Source organism: Amphibalanus amphitrite, unplaced genomic scaffold (genome assembly GCF_019059575.1).
Source record: "Amphibalanus amphitrite isolate SeventyFive unplaced genomic scaffold, NRLGWU_Aamphi_draft 001453F_arrow, whole genome shotgun sequence".
NCBI lineage: Eukaryota > Metazoa > Arthropoda > Thecostraca > Balanomorpha > Balanidae > Amphibalanus > Amphibalanus amphitrite.
Window position 1 is genome coordinate 137,951 of NW_024882946.1, and position 22,625 is coordinate 160,575.

Genomic DNA, 22,625 nt, shown 5'->3' on the forward strand with positions numbered 1-22,625 from the left:
TCATTACGCATTGCGTATATCAAAAGCCGCAATGCATGTATTACATTTTACAATACCGGTTCCTCTGTTGTCTGGTATGTGAAGTTTTTGCGCCTCTTGTTCGAACTTCGATTTCATTGTTCCCATTGAATTAATAATCAAGTAGAATCGGTGATGGAGTCGAGTTGGAATTAATCAAAATACATGCCCGATTCCAAGTTCGAAACCCTGGCAGGGCAGTGAACGCTATGAACTCTGAGCTTATTACATAAATGGCGTGGGTATTCAATCGTCCTGGACTAGCTTACAGCGCCTATCTTTCATCACATGCGCAGTTAATATCATTTGGCCTCAACGAGGGGTCATGAGTAGGTTAACGATGCCCAATATCATACTATTAATGACCACCGTAGTCGCAAACTGACATGACACGGTAGAAAATAAATGGTCATGTGCCTACTGATGACGCCCCTCGGACATCAGTGGCCAGCCAGGTAATGAAAATGATTTTGCCGAGTGGGAGGTCCATGGCCGTGATAAAAATGTAACATCAAGCTTCTCGCACAACTGTATGTATTGGTATGTGAATTTTTGTGTCTGAAGTGGCGTGTGAGGCAAGAGTACAATGTTATGTGATGCATAGTTACATGCCCGATTCCAAATACATGCCCGATTCCAAATACATACATGCGCTATCGCGAACTGTCAAAAACCTTGGTGTGGTCATGGACCCCGAGCTCACCTGGGAAGCGCACATCAACACCATCATCAACCGCTGCTTCGGCATTCTTATCGGTCTCATGCACATCAGACACATTGTTCCACATTCTATTTTACCTCGGCTTGTCGACTCTCTCGTTTTGTCCCATGTGCGGTACTGTGCTCCTGTATACGGTAGCGCCAATCGCACGACCATAGCCAGATTACAGAAAGTTGTTAACTTCTCAGCCAGAGTTATCTCCGGGCGGCGAAAATTTGATCATGTTTCTGATGTGCTAGACGAACTTGCATGGCTGCGTGTACCCGAGTTTTTAGCGCATGTGGACATGTCACTGATGCATGGCATTCGTAAGTCGGGGAAGCCTGATGTACTGCGTTCTTATATGTCCTATAACCATGAGCACGTGTGTCGAGACACCAGACAGTCGCACCTTTTAGCCGTATGTCGTGCGAAAAACAACCATGGCAAACGTCGATTTGTGCACCGAGCCGCCTCCCTGTACAATCGAATGGCGCTGCAAAACGGCTTGGCTGGTCTGAGTGTAGCAACGTTTAAGGCCAAGATGAAGGACTTACTGCGCCAGAGTAACGCAGTCGGGTAGGTCTATGCCGTGATAGTGTACTTTGTCACTGCTATGCCGTCATTGTACCTCTCAATTTATCTTGTGTGTGTATGTGTGTTTTTTTCATACCTATGCATACTGTCATGACGATGATCGGAGAATAGCCCTATTTTAGCGGAACGATCTGATGAAGTGCAATAAATAAATAAATAAATAGTTTATTCTGCAGTGGAGAGGCCTTTCTGCCTCATCGTCGTGCCTCGAAATAAATATTGAATAGAACCTTTGTCTGACCTATGCTTGTGGTGTTGTTAATATCCTAGCGTCGCAGAAAAGAATGCACGACAACCAACGTGTACTTTTGCTTCCAGGACACGGCGTCCAATAAAACTCGGGATCAATCGCCAGCTAAACAAATCGCGCAACGCTGCAGAAAAAAATAACTGAACACCGGTGGAGCGCGGTTCCTGCGGCGCGCCGCCGTCGCACCGGTAAAATAGCGCTCCAGTCAGGGGGCGCTCCGCTATCGGTGACGTCACAAGGGGTGCTGTGGGCCGTCCGCCGGCCGGTCGGCGGCTATTTCTCTCAGCCGCGCTGGTCGGAGCGCGGTCGATGCGACATTACGCGGCGCAGCAGTCGGGTGTCCAGCAGCAGGTGGAGGTGACGGGATGCGCGCCCTCGCGCAGGCCAGCCGGCGAACACTTCCGTAACGATTTATCAGCACCACTGGGGCTGCAAGGCATGGCATAGGTCAGAGGTGCCTCGATCCGGCAGCGCTCCTTCCGTGTAGATAATGTCGTTAGTCGGCAGCGTTTTCTTCACAAAGGGTGTGATCAACGCTCGCAAATTGATACGATGCATGCGCCTGGCGAACTTCGATCGCTCGAAAATGGCAAAAACTTTAATGAAATGGTGTCATGGAAAATAAGTCAGAGCATTTTGTCAAAAATGCCTCTATATATTCGTAATTCGCCGTGCAACTCTTTAAAGTCGCACGACGGTCATTCAGTTTCCTTCTGTACAAATTGGCCGCGGCGCTAAGTTTGCCACTCTGCATCAGCGGGCCATTTCTCACAGCGAGCACCAAACCAATCCAGCCCCGCCGCCGTATTTCACTGTCGGAGACATGAAGCGGAAAGTCAGTCCGAGTCGCCGCCACTTCTCCGGGCGTCGGTTAATGGCCCAACCATCGACACGCCACCGCCGACACCGCCGTCGGCCAATTCATTGTCTGACGCGCCGCTCGCAGACAGACGCATCGGAGCCAGATGGAGCTGGAGAGAGCCAAACGGAGCTAACGGCTAGGAGCCAGAGGGAGACAGACGCATCGGAGGTAGACGGAGATTCAGGGAGCCAAATGGAGCTCTCTGCTAGGAGCCAGAGGGAGACAGACGCATCGGAGCCAGACGGGGCTGGAGAGCCAAACGGAGCTCTCAGCTAGGAAGGAGCCAGACGGAACCAGGCGAATCGGAGCCAGAGGAAGGCAGATGGAATCAAACATAGAAGAATATCTAAGTCATTCGGATGGGCGGCCGCAGAGAAATTGGAAGGAGCTCGACGAAGTCCAACAGAATCAGCTGCAAATAGGAGCCATGGACGCAAGCCGAACGGAGGTATAATCACAGGGTTCTGACCAACGCTCCAAAGTCCAACGGAGTCCTGAGGGTTCTGAGGCTTGAGAACGAAGAGGACTGAGAGCTCTTCGCTGAGCCGGCGCGATATACCTACAATACAAGGATGTGAACTGGATGCGGGAACGTGATAGGGATAACGAAACTAAGCATTGACTGCAGCGAAAATATGAGCTGCGAAACTGAAACGTGAGTTGGCCTTATAGTTCAGTGAGTAGCCAGCTAGTGAATGAGAGGGAGGTGGCGATGACGGCATCCGCTGTTACCGGCCGCCAGAACCGGCGCGCGGGCGATGACAGAGACCGGCCACCGTCAGCGCGTGCCGCCCGATGACGGATGACGCCGATCGACCCCCGTCATCCCGGCCCGCTAACAATCTGAGAGAGGGCGGGAGAGGAAAGAGAGGGGGAGGGAGAGGTAGGGGGCAGCAGACAGCTTGGCGACAGTGAACTGGGCGGCAGACGGTTGAACCTGCACCGGTGTGAGAAATGGTGGAGTCACTGGAATAGCTGCTGATAAATGGAGCTTGTGCTGCATTCGTTCGTGTTAAATAATGAAACAAACTGGGCGAGCCGGAAAACATCAGGCTACATTCTGCTATGATGCTCTTCTCATGATAGTTGTGATGATGATATATGATAGCGTCCTGTTAGTTATACACCGAGTGCCGTGTATGGGTAATGATGTGTCCGGTGCGCCCCGTGCGTATCCCATGGCCGCATGGCTGACCTGTATACCTTTTTTGGCGGAATCGGTGTCACTACCCTGTCAGAGGCGACTGAAGAACTGCCTAGCTGGCTCTAGCGGTGGGCGATATCCATTTAGAGAAGCGGTCAGACCATTCGTGTCACTGGTAGATGGAGCCTGCCTGATCTAGTGATGACGCAACAACCACTCCAGATCGGACCGATATGATGGTTATAAGAGGACGTGTATGGGGCCGCACTAGTAGCGGCTGTCTATTGGTGGATGTCAGTCACCCACATCGAGTTTTTGATGCAGTTGTCTGAATGGCTCTCTAATCTCGTGTTTCATACATGATGATGATACGATAATGCGACAGAAATATTGAACAGATTAAGTGGCATTTTCGTTTATATCAGAAACAAAAATCAAAATAATTGGTTTAATTATTTGGGACATGGTGACGCATGATAGAAAAAAACTGCAGCTGCAGTTGCAAAGTTTAACGACAGCCCATCCAACTAATCATCATCTCTTTACTGTCTCGTCACCATGCGGAGACATTAACATCGTGTCGCTCTCGAGTGGCCAGTAGCATTTTAACAAGTTTTACAGCGGTGACAATGCAGCAAAATGCCTTCAGGGGCCTATAGAAATGATTAAATAAAAAATGAGTTAAATGAGCACCAACAAAGGAAGCGCTAACAACGCTAATATTCACTACAAGTCTCGATGCAGATGGTATACATGTGACGAAGGCTGACGCTGCAATTTTCCACTGAATAGAGCCTATAAGCAAAGTAATTTAAAGCTGAATTGTGCTTTGAACTGTGAATCACCATTGCTCATGTTTATCCACACGAACACCAATTCACACGCCAAAGCGTCTTTGAAACGTGCAACTTCATTACAACTTCGGTTATGCTTTGCCAAAACCTCTGTATAACGAGGTCGGGACCTCTGTATCGAGGTCTATGGCTCATAGACATCTGTATACCGAGGTCTACGGCTAGCCTACATCTCTATGGCTGCTCTAGCCTTGCCATCAACGTAGCTGTTTTCGGGTCATGCATACATTTATCTATGTTATGATATTATGTATATTTAACTTAGCGGGTCGCAGACCTGCCTCAACCAGCTGCAGTGGGCTACCTGAGTAACTGCCGATCACAAGATTGTTCAAAGTGCTGCTAATTACCGCTTATTTGCCGTTTTGCGTCCAGTGAACAGCACCATCCCATCACCTGTCTGCAATCAGACAGTGACCCGGTGACCTTTCAGGCTACCGGGGCCCTCGCCGGCCCGCGGGGTGTTTCCCCTCGCTCAGTGTTCGGTTGTGCCTCTCCCAGAGCTCTGAGGTTGCGGGGGCATTCACAGCCGCAGAATCCGCTCGGTTTGATCCTGTCACGCCCCTGACGGCTTTCGGCGGGTGACTCGCGCCGACTACTGCAGGCAGAACACATCAGAGAAGCAATCACATCAGGCGGCGGACGACGCGGCGTGTTTGAAGATGCGGCGAGACCGAGGACTCGAGTGCTCTACGGGCAGTCACGACAAAAAGGCCCGCCGGAGCTGACACCATGGATCGGCCGCGGGGAAATCGACTGAGGCAGAGAGAATCTCTTCCCTCTCGGTCTCCGAGTACTCGCCTGCTGGCTAGGCGAGAGAGAGAGAGAGAGCGAAATTGACGACGCGACGGAGCGAAAAGCTGCCTGGAGATGAGTCTCATATCGAGCAGGCGGGCTTATTTACATTATTCTCTCGACTTATTGCGCAAGAAGTTACATGACGAAGTGCAGTCTCATGCCCATTAGGGCTCGCTCATTTCGTTCTTCGGCGCTGAAGCTTCACCGCGACCGCGCTAGGTTCCATAGCAATGGCTGAATTACACATTACATGGGGCACTCTGTTGTCACATATAGGTTTCCAGTGGGTGCACAAATCAATATGCCTAGTCATTAGTCCAGTAGACATGTTTTTGCACATGATCGACAAGATAGGTACTTTGGCATGTGTGGAGGTTTGATACGCGCTGGTAACGTACGGACCTCTTATTTGTAAGCGATACCTATACGCTTTTGGAGTGATGCTAAAGCTGACTGCTGAACTAGTAGGAGCAAAAATATGGTGTTTAATTTTCTCTTCCTTCTCTGCATTTGAAAGTTTGAGCTATTTCGTATGCGTTGTTCTAGGTGGAACCCTTCGTCGCGTCTTTGCCACTTCTCCGTTGATTTTGAATTGTTTGTTGACGATACAAGTTTGTTGTATATCTGCATAGTTACAACTGCCCCAAAAGGAATATAAAAATGATACGTATGCATCCTTGTATTCATATAAAGTGTTATGTTAATTGCAGTTGCTGCGCGAGACAAATATAAACCCACGTCAACATGAAGCATTCAAAGCCCCGCAAACAGCGGCCACAAAGGAGGCGTTTGTGTTGAAAATGTACTCACTGCGCTGCTCATTAGTGGCGACAGAGGGTGACATTTACCGCGGTGCCGGCGTGTTTGCGCTGCGGACGGCGGCCGGAAGACCTGCCGCACTCCAGCAGCCAACTTTGGCCGTGTTTGCGCCCCCGGAGAGACTGGAGTGCCGTCAGCGAGCGTCAGCCTAGACAGGCGTGAAACCAGATCGTTTAACAGAAGTCTAATGATGGGTGCAGTCGGGCAGATGCCAACTGGGTCAACTAGTTTGTGATGGAGAGCCCAATGGCCACATGCGTCAGTTGTTGGATATTTTGTGCAGCTACAACACATTTACATATGTTCTCTCGCTCTCTGTTGCAATTTAATAAAATGCGACGATAAGGATCGCAGAAATACACGTCGATCGTTAACATCTCAAGTATGGTGTGTTTTAAATGGAAATATACAGGGTGTCCAGAAAAAAAAAGATACTACGAAAATTAAGTCACATTCATTAACGCACGTGCCGATTTTGTTCCAACTTCGTGTGCTCATAGTGCAAGATTTGGCAAAACTCATGAGCACTGTAATGCGTCGTTGGAAAGTTGTCTGTCTGCCCTCCGAGATGGTCAACATGACCATCAGTCACCTGCAGACTGTGCTAGTGCTGGAGCTGATCCGCCGGAAGGCCGCTCACATTGAGTATCTACTTTGAGGAGCTGCCGCGACTAACCAAAGAGTTAATATGCCATATGGCGCCTGCTGTCTGTTTTGCCATATTTTTGCGAATACAAGCATGTGCCATTTTAAAATGTAATGTGTTTATTTTCGGAATTAGAGCAAAAAATAATAGTATCCGTTTTTTCTGGACACCCTGTATTTTAACCAAACAAATTAAACGTAAGGTTCTGCAAACATAGCTTCTAAGTAATTAGGATGATTTCACTGCCATTGACTTTGCATATCCAATTGATTCCAAAGGCATATGAGAGACTACTTCCTTGCAAGGAATATATAATGTGTATTATGTAATGAGTAGAGAATTCAAATGAAAACAAGGAAGCGGAGACCAACTGAGGGTCTGCAGACCAGAACAGCTATTACGAGCCGTCCGGACGTTCCCTTCCCAGCTGACTGACCAGAGGATTCATTCGATTCCCCAGCTGACAGACCGAAGGATCAGTGGGATCTCTGACATAACCTCCCTGCAGCTGACAGAGGGAAGGATGCTCAGACTTACCTTCCCCAGCTGACTAACCGGAGGATCTCAGACCTACCCTACCCAGCTGACAGACCGAAAGGATCCTCAGACATGCCCTCCCCAGCTGAAGACAGGAGGATCTCAGAGCTATCCTCCCCAGCTGACAGACAGGAGGATCCTCAGACCTTGCCTCAGACATGCCCTACCTGCCTAGCAGACAAGCCTGAGGATCGGCCGGCGCGCGGCCCGAGCGGACTCATTGACACAAACGGGCCGCAGGGTGAGACCAGTGCGTGCGGCTCGAGCGAGCTGCCTTTGACAGAGATGGAGTGGACTCGGATGGCTGCCAAGGACGGCGGACGAGACGCGAAGGGAACCCCAGAGAGAAGCGCGCGAGCTAGACAAACCGTGCCTTCTCGTGCTGCATGTGGGCGGTACCTATAATTTGGATTAGACATGGCTTGTTGGTTTGTTTGGTTTGTGATTGTAGGCAGAAAAGATGCAAAAGTGACTCTTGAAGTCATCTGTGGACAACTGGGTACATAAGGGAGACAAATAGGAGACATGGCATCAGTTTATGCTCATCGCCCTATTTCTTATTTACCACACATGAACAACTAATTAAAAGCTCAACCAAACAATATTAAATGATTGCTGTCACTCTTTCTCAAAACTCATCAAAAACTTCAAACCAAAAACTTCAATCATCTGAGCAGCGGCCAGTGACCTCCTTCCGATCCCCTCGGGCGTATTCCGGTGACCAGACGCGGAACCAGGTCAGGCTGCCGGCCGGTCGCCGATGTACCCGTGTTGCGACCTGACGTCGAACAGGTCCCTGAGGTGTCGCCTAGCCGCAAACGGGATTGTCAGAGAAAGGAAGACCCGATGACCCGTCGACGGGGACGCTGTGGGCGTCGGCCTGACCCGACGATATGACGGTTCGGGGAAGCGCTGCTCGCCTCGTGGCCCGCTGCACCACAGCTCACTGGCCCACAAGCGCTGTCGTAGCGGATAATGGGAAGTCACAGAAAGGTTAAAAGATCTTATTAAAGGATGTTTGAAAACAAATCAATACGATAGTAACTCACCAAAGTTACAATATGTCAGCTACAGAAACGAAAAAGACATCAACGTCAAGACGCTGCGTTGAACTAACAAAGCATGGAACTTTGAATCAACAAAACAGAATGGCGTGCCATTCTTAACAAGCTGAATACGGAGCCATTGGCTCAGTCAAAACAACCGAATAGCCACTCTACAATACACCTGTGTGTTTCTCTGAGGCGTTTTGTCCGCTTTGAGGCCCAGACAGCCCCCGGATCTGTCTGTCTGTCTGTGAGTGGCGATACTGTTTGGTCTGGAGCTCCGGAGGGCCCGCGGCGGCCGGCCCGTCGCGTTCGACGTGTGTCGAGCAGCTGTTTTCCCCGGACGCGGCGCGTGTAGCGGAATCGGCGGAGGCTATTTCGACGCAGTCGGCTCTCGAGTTTCCTGTGGCCACCGCTCCCCCGGGTCAGGTGGAAGAGCGACAGCCGAAATGGGGAACAGGGTCGGCCGCTCGACCGCCCGGCCGCGCCGACCAGATTGGCTCCCATGTCGGAGAGGGGAGCAGAGTTGGGCTCCGCTCGACGGGTCACTGGCCGGGGTCACGCTGGTCAGTGGAAGGCCGTCGAACCTGGTCTTACGGCATTGCAAGCTGCTTTACAAAGATGTCATACAACTTATACAAGCCACAAAATACAAATACGTAAGGCAAGGCGGCGACATCAGCTGAGTTTGTAGGTTTATCAATAACTGATGAATAAGATATTTCGGACTAGTCGCGATTTGCGATGCAATAACGCTGTTAGCATGTTATGCTATGTAGATAGTGAGCATTGTTCATATCCAGGTGCATTTTGCAATGTTTATGTAAATGTTTACAATAATGCTATGCACATACATCCTACAACAATAAGACAGTTGACAACACAATCGGCTACCTCGTGTCATTATCTGATCGAAATCCGACCACTGACAATTCATTTATTCAGCTCCCAACAGCTCCGAACAGCTCGTTTCCAGAGCTACGTGACTTGAACACGGTCATTTGGCTATTTCAGGGCAGAGCTGTGTGTCAGAATATGCGACAAAAACAAACGATTGGCCAATACGGCGCCGGGACTTGTGACGTCACTAGCACGTCGATCGGAAATGCGGCTGGAGATCCGTGTCCGTATATGTGAGCAGGTGGGTGGGTGTGAGTGGGCGGCCGCGCTGACCGCCTGAGTTGGTCGCCCACACTGGAAACAAGATATACAAACTATTATACCTATATACTCTCGGCTGGCCCCGCCTAAGTGCAGAAGTGAGAGTGTTCAAAATAGACAAATTGGAAAACATGGAAGATGGTGGATGGGCTAGCTACCAATTGCATAGAAAATCGTTAAATCGCATAGTGAGCTTTGACGGCAGCATTGATGGAGTTATTCTAGGCACTAGCAGACTATTGCTTCATCATATTGTTGAGCGTTTGATGAATTCTGACGGCAGGCACTATGTTTGCTGCTGCGAGGTCAGCGAGGTGACAGCAGAGTTCAGGTCAAACGGCCAGCGGGCCGCGGCAGCCGCCAGTATCGCTGAGCTCTGACGGCCCTATCGCACCGGGTCGTGGCGTACTTTCGGCTCATCTGGGTCGGGAACGCGACGGTGGATTCCGTGCTGCCGCTGCTAACGCTAGCCGCGCGCACACCGACAGTGACTGAGTGAACACGCGCTGCACTGACAGTCGAAGTGCGCACCTCCGCGACCCGCGGTTTGTAAATGAAACGTGACGATGTTACGCTGGGGGAGGGGGCGCTATAGGGTGGATGACAAATGGGAGCCCGGGGAGGGCGTGGTAAGGTTGACGTGCAATGTGTGCAGCCTGCAAATGTTATCAATGTAATATTCTAGGCATATATTTAGGAAAAAAAAAACAAAATATATATAAAAGATAGGTACTGATATTTCACCCTTGTGATAGCTTTCCCCGTTAAAAGATATACAGCATACACTAACTATTTACTAGTTTTCCTGAATCGGTCGCTTCTTAAGTGCTCATAAACGGTGAACATGATGTCGGTATTCAGCGTGCGAACTGCGACTAGACATTAAATCGTGACAGAAATTACAGCAAGAGGAACAAGAAATTGCACAATGATTTCCAGTCATTGACATGGTAACATAATGCTCATTTAGATTGGCCCAAGACCCAAAGATGGGGAACGCGATACATGGCATTTTCAATGCAGCTCAAAGCTCAATGTGTGGCGGATGCGAGATCTTCAAAGCTCAGAAGGGTGTGTCCGTTTGCTCGTATCATGCGTCACAAGCGTGAAGAGCGCCCTATCGTTGTTCACTTCTGAGACGACTGATCAGTCTCGTCAGCTCTCGTGCCAACGGGTGGACGAGACTCGACGATAACGAGGCCCTCGTCCGGCAGGAGCGCTCTGTGACCGGTATGTTTTTCCATCTACTGATGACACCCTTTAGTGGCGGCATCATAGAGGCCGTTCTGGGTACAATCTGATGCTACCGTGAAGCCTCATCGGCCTTGTTAGCTGGTCGACAACTGCGTTCTCGGTATCGCCGAGCTGTACTGGTGAGCTCCGTTAGTCTGTATTCTACAACTGCACACGGCACGCGCACAGACACGCGCTTAGCCGCTCGAGTCACAAAAATAACCAGCTGAGGAGGCATTATAACAAGATGGGTAGGAATTGATGGAGTTTATCTTTCTGCTTATTCTCTAGGGAAAACGTCACACCCGAATAATGTTTTTTATGTTCGGGTACCGGAGGACTGAACTATCCAAGGTTGAAGGTGCAGCATTCAAAGCAGTTTGTTATATTTCAGTCCGTAGCAACAATAAATATCTAACACGTTTGACGTTCGTGTATTTAAGTCATCACACAATATCGGTGACATTTACTTCATGACAAATTAGTTTGTCTTTTTAAAAAATTTCCAGATTTATCGGACTATAAAGCAAAACCATCTATGTTGCACAGTTCTGGCTAGTGCAAAAGGATCGACCTTACTGCAGTGCCACATCACTCATGCAAGTCGCAATCCATGTCATATCGCGACCTTATCTATATGCATGGTCAATGGTCATGGACCCGTTGAACAGTTGCTACGCCTAGTAAATAGCAACCACCGACCTCCCAGCCACCGGCCGACGGTGTCTGGCCGACCCGCGTCGTCTCGCTTCCCGCTCCTGTGTTGATGCCCCAGTCGGTAATTTTATTCCCCGGATAGCCATTATGGTAATCTGGTGCTATGTAGCTCCTTCTCCGCCTGAGTACTGATAGTTTGCTCACCAAAGCATGCTTCCCACGAAGACATTCAGCCAGGGCTGGATGCTTTGCTTCCCTGCCCTAGTCATCGAATGGCTGTTTCAGGGGCCAGTGACAGGGCCACCAGTGAACGAAAGTAAACATCCAGCTGTGAAAAATGAATCATTTGACTCTACTTTTCAGCTTCGTCTTTCGAATATCACGATTTGCTGTTGACTGAGATGTTAGACGTTAGTCGGCCATTCCATTGGGTCGTACGCGGATGTTCACAGCTCATCTGCGTTTTTGTGCGACATGCAGCAGGTTCTCTGACTGTTTGACTCTGTCGCAGCTCTGTCGGCGCGGTATTTGTGCGGCGGCGATTTTGCTTGGCTGGAGGTGCGCCGCTCGCGCGCGGCTCGCATATTTACGTCTGGACAACGAGTTGCGTTGGAGAGGCCGGAAATAGTGGCGATTTCAGGACCGCAAGAATGGACCGTCATTGGAATGATTCTTTTTTAAACCGTGCACTGTTTTCGGCCGGAATTCAATAGTTACTACAAAATATTTTGTAATTACGTTTCCACCAAGAATGAATGCCATCAGGGCTAAATTTTTAATACTATTGCATTTTGTCAAGAAGCATATAGTGCTGTTATATTGCAGTTTTAGCGCGTTTGTTACAAAATACGAAGCGAATAAGCGTCAGTGTAATTCATCAACAGTGCCGGGAAAGCTATGCTAATTGCTCTTGTCCATCCACTAAAATTTATCAAATATTTTGCTTTGTGTATTCCAAAAGGAGAGGGAACTATTTCATTTGTGCCTTCATGTCAGAATTGAAGGTGGATCATTAAATTTTCAACGCAGTTTACAAACAAGCATTTGGTCTTTCTCGTTTATAAGCAGTGGCTAAGAAAAGGTTGATCAATCCTGAAGTTCAGTCATCGTACCTCAACTTGGCAGCAAGATCCCCCAAGGACAGAGGATATGATAAATGATAACAATACGTCAAATGTATGTTTAAACACACAAAACTTTCGGTATGAAAATACCTTGATCACTGTGTTAACAGAAATGAGGACAGAAATTACAGAGGATATATAAATTGTATACATGTCCTGTAAATCAAAACAAACAAGCATTTGGTCTTACTCGTATATAAGCAGTGGCTAAGAAAAGGTTTATCAATCCTGAAGTTCAGTCATCATACCTCAACTTGGCAGCAAGATCCCCCAAGGACAGAGGATATATGTAAGCGTCTAGCCCCGGCCGCTGGCGTCAGAGGCACACGCCGAACTCGGAGCCAACCAAGCGTGTATTCAGCAGACAAACAAACAAACTGAAACGCCCTAGAAAGAAAAGACAAACAACTGTCACAATCCCGACACATACAAAGCCGGCACGAAATATCAAAACCCGTTATTAGAGAATGTGAAATAAAATAAACAGTAATTATCACGAAAGTTGAAACCCACCGTTCAAGCAGGCGCAATCCAAGCACATCTCGATCCTCGCCATGTCGCGGCGCACCGAATTCCCGCTCTGGACGCGACGGGGGCTCAACGGAAATTCGGCTGCTCTCTCATTGGTCAGAATAAACGGTTACCTGATTGGCTCTCGCGTGGCGCGCAGCTACATCATTGGACGAAATCATTACAGGAAGTCTAAAACTCTTCGGATAAGAAATATGACACATAACTAAAGAAACATTGGTACCGATCAATATCAAATAATAAAATAGTCATTACAAATCAGTATCATAACTAAATAGCACTAAACACGCGACAACAAACCAAGGACATTATTGCAGCACAGGACGAATTTAGAGTTGCCACTTTCACTTCTGGTAGGCCCAGTATCCGCTCGCATAACATGTAAGCGGAAATCCGCTTACACCCTTCCTCCCTAACGCGAAGAAACTTCTCGATTATTTACACATACAATACAACGCATCGACCTACGAACAAAGGAACTTTTTTTTTTAACTGGACGGCTAAACATGTTCGGTCTCAACTGAATAACTCCGTATTGCAGCTCAGCTCGTGCGCTTCTCCATTCGCTAGAGAACTACCTAGGTGCCCATTGTACAGAGGTAACACTAAGGCTCGCTTGCAGCTGTTCTTACTACGATAGGAATCACAAGTCAAGTTATCGCCCAATGTCATTGCCTTTCACCCAGTATTAAACATTAAAAACGACAGCAGCACACAGCAGCTCTGTGTGATAGGTACCCACAACGGAAAATCACGGCGAATACCTGTCGGGAGGAATGACTACTCGTGTTGACCTACGCAATTCGGGACTGCGCATATCTGCGGTAACCTGAGTGTTCGCCACGTCGGGCGGCACCTCTGCTGCTCCAGTCGGAGCTGAACCTGCTATCGGTTCTGCGACTCCCTCTGGCGTCTCACGTGTCTCACGCGCTGTCTCTGTCTGAACTGGGAGTGTCTGCGGGGCGAAAGATATGGCGAACGGATTCAGCAGGGACAGGGCCGGCGGTCCTGAGTCGTCAAGACTAGCGGCGTCAGCTGGTTGGCAACTAGGCCTACCTTCACACTGCGCACCACTTACCCGCTGATTGTCACTGACACCATCCATCCTCCTTCGGCCTGTCGGAAAGGTCACGCCTGCTGCTGTCCCGACAGCCGGCTGTGGTCTCGCGGCGGGGTCCGCCCGTGAGACGGACGCTGTCGGTGCGGTCACCGGTGACTCACCTTCTCCGGTATCCACTCGAGGCTTCAACCTGTTGTGGTGTACGATGAGCGTAGACCTAGCTCCTTCTAGTCTGATCCTATAGTTCAGAGGACCGACCTGATCTACTACTACTGCTCTCTTCCAAGGACGCAAAAACTTATAATACTGACCGCGCGGAACGATTCCCTTATGCAGATACACTTTGTCTCCAGGTAGGTAACTATTCTCATTTAGCTTTCTATCATAAATCTCCTTATTCTTCTGATGACTTCTGTTCGAGTTCTCTAGTGCTACTGGGGCTTCACTGAGGGCTTTGCGAAGCCGGTCGAACGAGAACTGCGCCTCCTCTGACCACTGGAACTTCACGTCTTTCTGCAACAGCTTGAAGAGCGGTGCAGAGATGCTCGCAAAATTTTTGACAAATTTGCGCATGTAACCAGCCAGCCCTAGGAATGAGGAGAGCTGCTTGGCTGTCCGCGGAATCGGCCAGTCGCGCACTTTGCTCACACGGTCGGGGTCGAGAGACAAGCCACTCTCATCCACCACATGTCCCAAGAATTTGACACTCGAACGGAACAGGGAGCACTTTTCCAGATTGATCGTGAGACCGGCTCGGTGGAGCCTGTCTAGAACTAGCTCGAGCTTCTCAAGTGTCTCCTCGAACGTCTTACCACCCAAACAAACATCATCAAAGTAGGAATGACACGTGCCCTTGGGAAGATCGCGCAAAACAATATCGAGCATGCGGGCGCAGCTAGCCGCGGCACCATTGAGTCCCATCGGGAGCCGAAGGTGCTGCCAAGCGCCGAACGGGGTGACGATAGTCGTTTTAGGACGATCCTCTTCTCTTACACCGATTTGAAAGTAACACATGCGAAGATCAAGCACACAGAACATTGAATTTCCACCCAGGGAATCTAGAATCGTGTCTATTCTGGGGACAGGATAAGCAGGCATCTTAGTCACAGCGTTAACCTTTCGGAGGTCAGCACAGATCCGGACTCGTCCATCTTTCTTTGCGACAAAGCATGCAGGACTACTCCAATATCCATTCGACTCTTCCAGAACCCCTAGATCCACCAAGCGTTGTATCTCGGCCCTTACCTTATCCTCCAGGAATGGTGGGACGCGATGGGGTGCTGAACGTATCGGCGGACTGTCACCTGTGTCGATGTGATGCTCCACCGCGGATGTGAAGCCCAACCGACCATCAAACATGTCACTATATTTGGTCAGCAGCTCGGTCACCTTCTCCTTCTGCTCCTTACTGAGGTCTGTGTCTGACAGGTCTATCTTTTCACGCCAATTGGGATCTGCGTCACCTGAAGGGACTGGAAACTCAGCCACGCCAACTTCCAGTCTACCGATCTCCGCACGCTTGGGGATCGTGACCGGCTCAGTTGTAATGTTTCTCACAATACACGGAACACTCTGACCGTTTACCTGCACCATGGAAGGAACCAACTCGAGTCCCGGGACTTCAAGCAATGGCTCGCACAGTGCTGGCCCTCTGAAGTCGACGTTTGGAACAAAACCTGGAAAGAAAACCTCGTGTCCGGCCGGAACCGCGATGTCTCTCTGACAAATCACCTTACCCACCGAGAAGACTGAAGCGGAGATGGTTCTGACCATTTTCGCAGAGCTGAGGATCAGCTGACTCTTGGTGAGATCCAGAACACACGGGCACACGCCAAAGAACTCCAATCCCAACAAAACAGTGCAGTCAATCTGATCCGAAACATAGAATGGAACCACCACTACTTCTCCAGCAACTTTAACGGCAATCTGTGTACGACCGATCAGTGGTAGGGGGTCCCTGCTAACCGTGTGTGCCACTGTGGCCGTAGTGAAAAGGGGAGGGGCCTTGGGGAGCACATCAAAAACGGATTTGTGAATGATATTAATGCTGCTGCCGGTGTCCAGCGTCACTGAACACGTCACACCTCCCACATCAGCGTCAAATGTCATGTCAGCATTCAAGTGGACTGTCCTCTCACCTGCTCGGGCTGCAACGACTGGGCCATCCGGGGCGGCTGCAACGGCTGCGGCCGCTGGTCCTGTGGTCTGGCATCCCACTGATGTGGACCTGGTCCCCGCTGGAACCCTGAGACTGGGGTCCGCTGCTGCTCGGGTCTGGGGTCGGGGCCGGGCCCAGCCCGCTGGGGGTTTACCTGCTGCGTGCACATCCGGGCCAAGTGTCCTTTGGTCCCACACACATGACACGGCAGGTGCCTTTGCCGACACCGCGCCTGGTTGTGACCGGGCCTCCCACAACAGAAGCAAGTACGGCCGCTGCTGGACACTGGGGGAGAACGAGCGCTTACCTGCGGACGCTCCAGTCGCGAGAGTTTCAACTCCAGCTCCTGAACTTTCCGACGAAGTAGGTCTGTCTCGTCTGTAGCCGCTACTTGCCGAACCGTCTGGCTCGCTGCCACCTTCGCGGCGCATGAGAGGTTTCTCACCTTTGCCACCGCACTGTCGAACGTCTGGATGCCCTCGCCTATTAGCGCTTGTTGATATGTCGGTGGCAGTGATTGGAGGAAGTAATTGTACAGCAAGGGGTCATGATCGGTATGTCGGGTGTCGGGAAATGCGCGACTGACTAGCCCTCGAAGCTTCACCACAAAAGCATCAAGGCTGTCATCTGTTGTGAGTCTCAAAGACCGGAGCTGGACCTGTGCCTCGACTTTGTCGCCGGAGGGGAAAGCCAGTTCCAATCTCTTGCACGCGTCGCCTACCTTCTTCTTGCACTCGGTCGGGAAGGCATCATAGGCGTCCCTCGCAATTCCGGACAAGCACAGAGGCAGCAGAGCTACTTTTTTATCGTCATCCCATCCTTGTAGGACTGCAAACGTGTCAAAGTCCGCGATGAAACGAGAGACACTGCCCTTACCGGCGAAAGACGGCAGACCGACCGATAGTGACTGCGTCGCCATGCTGAATGTCAAATTTGGCACACTTCCAACGGAAAAAAAAATCGGTGATGTAAGGGGAACCGCAGAGTCGTTAATACGGAAAGTAATTCAACAAGTTACGCTAAAATTAAATGCTCAAATTACTGCGAGAAAGGCGATGGAAAGGACGTTTTACAATGGAAAAAGAAATCGTAGAGCCAGTGTTACCTCGTTACAGTGAGACCGCAACACTTTACCAGCAACCAACATCACACCTTCCCAAACCAAGCACATACATGACACTCAGTATCAATGAAACACCCTTGTCACCACTCATATCCCCAACCACCAAATGTTTATGTCCACGTCAGCCCAGTTTGGCACACCTCAGCTTCAAATGTCCACGTGCGTCTTCATAAGGGGGGGGGGGGGAGGGTAGTGCGCGCATTGTCACCGGAGAATACCACGCACGGCGTCCTCGGCAGGGGGGGGGGGAAACACCTGAGTCTCCGGGGGGTCAGAAGGTGCTCGTGTCCGCAACAGGGGGGAGTGCACTCGTCCCAGTCTCCATCGGGAGTGGCCGGTAGTCCTCGGACCGCGAGGCAGGATTACCCGCTCCAACAATGGTCAAAGGGCGATCGCTTAGATCGGGTGACACAAACGTTCAGGCACATCCCGCTATCGGATTCAGGCACATCCCGCTATCGGATAAGTCCGAACTGGATAGGTCTCACCGGCGTGTAGACGTTGAGCAGTCAGCTGTCGCGCTCGGAGAATCTTATACTGACGCCAGATGTAGGCCGTCGCGCTCGGAGAATCCTACTGACGCCAGATGCAGGCCGTCAAGCTTAGGCCGTCGAGCTCAGAGCATCCCACCGCTGCCACCAGATGTAAGCGTCTAGCCCCGGCCGCTGGCGTCAGAGGCACACGCCGAACTCGGAGCCAACCAAGCGTGTATTCAGCAGACAAACAAACAAACTGAAACGCCCTAGAAAGAAAAGACAAACAACTGTCACAATCCCGACACATACAAAGCCGGCACGAAATATCAAAACCCGTTATTAGAGAATGTGAAATAAAATAAACAGTAATTATCACGAAAGTTGAAACCCACCGTTCAAGCAGGCGCAATCCAAGCACATCTCGATCCTCGCCATGTCGCGGCGCACCGAATTCCCGCTCTGGACGCGACGGGGGCTCAACGGAAATTCGGCTGCTCTCTCATTGGTCAGAATAAACGGTTACCTGATTGGCTCTCGCGTGGCGCGCAGCTACATCATTGGACGAAATCATTACAGGAAGTCTAAAACTCTTCGGATAAGAAATATGACACATAACTAAAGAAACATTGGTACCGATCAATATCAAATAATAAAATAGTCATTACAAATCAGTATCATAACTAAATAGCACTAAACACGCGACAACAAACCAAGGACATTATTGCAGCACAGGACGAATTTAGAGTTGCCACTTTCACTTCTGGTAGGCCCAGTATCCGCTCGCATAACATGTAAGCGGAAATCCGCTTACATATATTGTAAACCTGTCCTGTTAATCAAAACATTTTTGTGCCTTCCAAGGTGTGTTCTGTGGTGTGTTCGGAGTTATGCTATATGGCCGTTTTTGTTGTACCGTAAAACGGGGTGTTAAGGGACAGTTTTGAGGTGTTTTGTTATGTAACTCAAGAAGGGTTGGAGATAGAAGCATCAAATTGTCAGCATTTTATGTGGAATTTGGTGCTTTACATGCCTGCCACATTAAAGTTTTTAAGATTTATACCTGCATATTATTTTTTATTATTTTTCATCACTGTCCCTTAGCACCCCAATGTGGGGTGTTAAGGGACACCTATATTATTCCAAGAAATGGTCATCAAATGCCCACAATTGGGGTGTGGAAGGGCACACAATTTATTTATTGACATGTTTTGCATATTCTGTCACAAAACAAGTCAGGTTCATTCACCACTAATGACCTTTTTAGCCAATTACGTGTAATGCAGTTTACGCTTGTGGAAAATGTGCTAATTATAAGGTAAACAGAACCAAAAAGTAATCTTCTGTCATCAATAAAAACCCATGTTGAAGCTAGTCACTTGTCATTATGTTGCCCTCTTTGTTTTAGCCTTTTTATTGCAAATTGGGCAAATAGACTTCGTCGCGCGCTTTCGTTGAGGACGGTCGTGTTTATCGAGCTCCTAAATCAGCACCACTCAGCACACACTCCACTACTACCGGCAATATTATTGTTATAGTTTGATTCTGAAGAATTATTAACGAAAAGCTAGTTCATAAGAATTATAAGCTCCAAAAAGAAGAACAATTTGATACACAAAGGAAATGACTCTGCAGCATTCACCGCCACCGAAACGCAAAAACAAAAAGCAACCACTAGGTTCGGTAGCGTCTGCGACTCATGCTACGACTGATTCGCCTGATTCAAACGGGGTCTCGGTGGCCTCAGCGGCATCACAATCGTCTGCAGGTGAAAAGGCTGGTGGATCTGCGGATTTTCAAGCTACTCAATTGGTGGGTGAGATTGATTCTGCAGGTGAAAGTGCTACTGGAGGTCAAGCAGGAAGTCAAATTGCTGCTGAAACAGCAAGGGTGAGTCAGAGTTCTGGTGGGAAGAAAGGAAGGGACATAAAACGCTTAGACAGTGACGTTTACAAGCTATGGGGAACTCGTTCCAGATCAAACAGCGAGACCTGTAGTGATAGGGAGGATGGAGGTACTATCTGTAAGGGTGGACCTGGGCAAATGACATGTGGAAAGGAAGTCAAGGATGGGGAGCCAGGCGTGCAGTGCGAGGCCTGCATGCGGTGGTTCCATGCTGATTGCCAATCAATTCCAAAAGCGGCGATTTCCGCTCTGCAGAAGTTCAAAATTTTGACATGGCTCTGTGCGGCATGTAAACTGTCCATTGTGAATGCAAGGGATTCCAACGGGGCAAGTCTGCGTCAGTTCATGCAGCTCGAGTCAAAGGTTGACCGCCTTGAGGACACTGTCAAAACAACTCTACAGGAGATCCACGACACATTGTCAAAACAAGCTGAAGCAGCTAGCACGCAGTCAAAGCAGGTCGAACAAGCTATTCAGGCAGTGGAGCTTCAGAAAAATACCTATGCTCAGGCAGTGAAAGGTACCTGTAATGATATGGTGAAGCAGGTCACAGCCAGGCTAGATGCTATCCCTAAACCTGCCCAGCAGAAACAAAGCATCAACACAGCAGAGGAAATATCAGGAGTGTTTGACAACTTCCTTGATCGGGAGAAGAGGAAGTTAAACTTAGTCGTGCACAATCTGGAAGAGAGTAGTGGGGACAGCAATGCAGAAATCCTTCAGCAGGACACATGCAAGTTTGTAGACCTGGTTAAGAAAGGCTTGAGGATAAATGTCAGAGTTACAAAAGCTTTCAGAGTGGGTAAGAAACTGCCCACTAAACCCAGACTGCTGATTGTGAGCATGGAAAACATGGAGGTCAAAACAGACATACTCAAGATGGCACACTGCTTACGACAATCAACAGACTACAGCAACATCTACATAACCCCAGACCTGACATGGAAGGAGAGGGAAGAAGGAAAACGGCTGAGGGCTGAGCTGACAAGGCGGAGGGACGCCGGTGAGACAAATCTTGTGATAAGAAGGGGCAAGATCACCCAGCTCTCCATGAAGATGTTGGACACTGGTTCTGGCCACCAGGATGCTGAAAACTCTGGAGTTGCTCAAGAAGCTGGCGGCTCGGTATCTGCTGGCAGGGAAAGCAGGGAGACCAGTCCCCATGGAGTCTTAGAGAGAGTGAAGGGGGTGACTCAGCAGAGTGACTCAGGTACAGCTGTTGGAGGAATCACAGGTGAGACCAGTTCTGCTCACGGTGTGGCTGGCCAGAAGGTCACTGCAGAACCACCCCAGGCTTGACTACAGGGAAGGTCAGTGAAAATGAGGCTGAATGAGAAGCTCAAAGTAATATATACAAATGCAGATCAGCTCACTAATAAAAGAGATGAACTGTGCATGTTTATAGCTGACAGAAAACCGGATGTAATTCTTGTGACTGAGGTTATTGCTAAAGCACAAGTCAACCCAATTGCGCCTGCCCTACTCGCTATCCAAGACTATACTCTCTACACAAATTTTGATCTCTCAGAAATGAACCTGGGCAGAAGCGGAGTAAGAGGTGTAGCTATTTACACTCACCACAGTTTACATGTGGCAGAAGTGATTGTTGGCATGCAAAACTACAGAGAACAGCTATGGTTAGAGATGCCCCTGGCTGGACCCGATCGTCTCCTAATAGGATGCCTCTACCGTAGTCCGACCAGTGATGGAGTGGGCTCTGTGGAGGTGTTGGCAGACATATTTAGTCAAGCAGTGTCAGCTGGGTACTCGCATGTTGTAATTGCTGGAGATTTTAATTTGCCAAGCGTGGACTGGAGCCTGGGTCTTTCATCAGCGCCTGCCACCCATTACTCACACACGTTTGTCAATGCCGCCCAGGATTGCCTTCTCCACCAGCACATTACACAACCTACCCGTTTCAGGGTAGGAGAGGAACCTCACACACTAGACCTTATTTTTTCAAACGAGGAAGGTATGGTGCAGAACATTGACTTCCACCCAGGGCTTGGTAAGAGTGATCATGTGATAATATCATTTGACTTGGAGTGTTACACCCAGCGGTCAGAGCCATCAGGTAATACCCTGAATTTCCACAAGGCCAACTTTGACCGAATGAATCTGCTTATGAGTTCAGCAGACTGGGAAGATCACATGCCCAAGACAGTGCAAGCAAGGTACAATCACTGGAAGAAGATCATAGAGGAAGCAACTGACAAGTGTGTGCCACCTGCCCTGCCCAAAGCAGCAAAGAAGAACATCTACATCAACCGTGAGGCCCTGAAGCTGAAAAAGAGGAAGAGAACACTCTGGTTCAAATATGTGCAATCGAAAGACCCCATTGACCATGCCCGCTTTGTCCGATGCCGCAACGACCTCCGTCGGCTGACCAGAAATCTCCGTAGCAACTTTGAGAAGAGGCTTGTTAGAGAAGTCAAGGGGAATAAGCCCTTCTGGCGTTATGTCCACTCCAGAATGAAAACCCGGACCGGAGTAGAGGACCTCAAGCAAGCAGATGGTTCACTGGCTTCAAACAATGAGGACAAAGCAAGAGTGCTAAATGCGTTTTTCAGCAGCGTCTTCACTGAAGAACGAGATGATGTCCCAAGAATGCAAAATGGCTATTCTGGGTCAGACCTTGACATTCCAGAAGTGACACCAGGACTAGTAGAAGCCAAGCTGAGGATGCTGAAATCTTCTAAGTCTCCTGGCCCTGATGGGATCCACCCAAGAGTTCTTGTTGAGACTGCCCACAACATCGCCCGACCACTATCTCTTCTCTTCAACGAGTCTCTGCAGACAGCAGACCTACCCCTGGACTGGAAGGCAGGTGAGATCGTCCCGATATTCAAGAAGGGCAACAAACAATCTCCTGCAAACTACAGACCAGTGAGTTTGACGGCAATTCCGTGCAAGGTCCTCGAGTCGATTA

General features: G+C 49.4%; 1 protein-coding gene and 1 long non-coding RNA gene across 2 annotated transcripts; both read right to left on the reverse strand.

The window, feature by feature from the left end:
• Positions 1–12,781: 12,781 nt before the first annotated feature.
• Positions 12,782–16,546, reverse strand: LOC122373168. Its single transcript, XM_043350996.1, has 2 exons — positions 12,960–16,546; positions 12,782–12,833 (listed from the first exon to the last, which is right to left on the reverse strand). The coding sequence occupies exon 1, from the start codon at positions 16,144–16,146 to the stop codon at positions 13,729–13,731; it is 2,418 nt and encodes an 805-aa protein (XP_043206931.1). The 5' UTR covers positions 16,147–16,546; the 3' UTR covers positions 12,782–12,833; positions 12,960–13,728.
• Positions 16,547–18,008: 1,462 nt separating this feature from the next.
• Positions 18,009–18,602, reverse strand: LOC122373169. The gene is made up of 2 exons (XR_006254992.1): positions 18,187–18,602; positions 18,009–18,060 (listed from the first exon to the last, which is right to left on the reverse strand). It is a non-coding gene; the product is annotated as an uncharacterized LOC122373169 (long non-coding RNA).
• Positions 18,603–22,625: the final 4,023 nt, after the last annotated feature.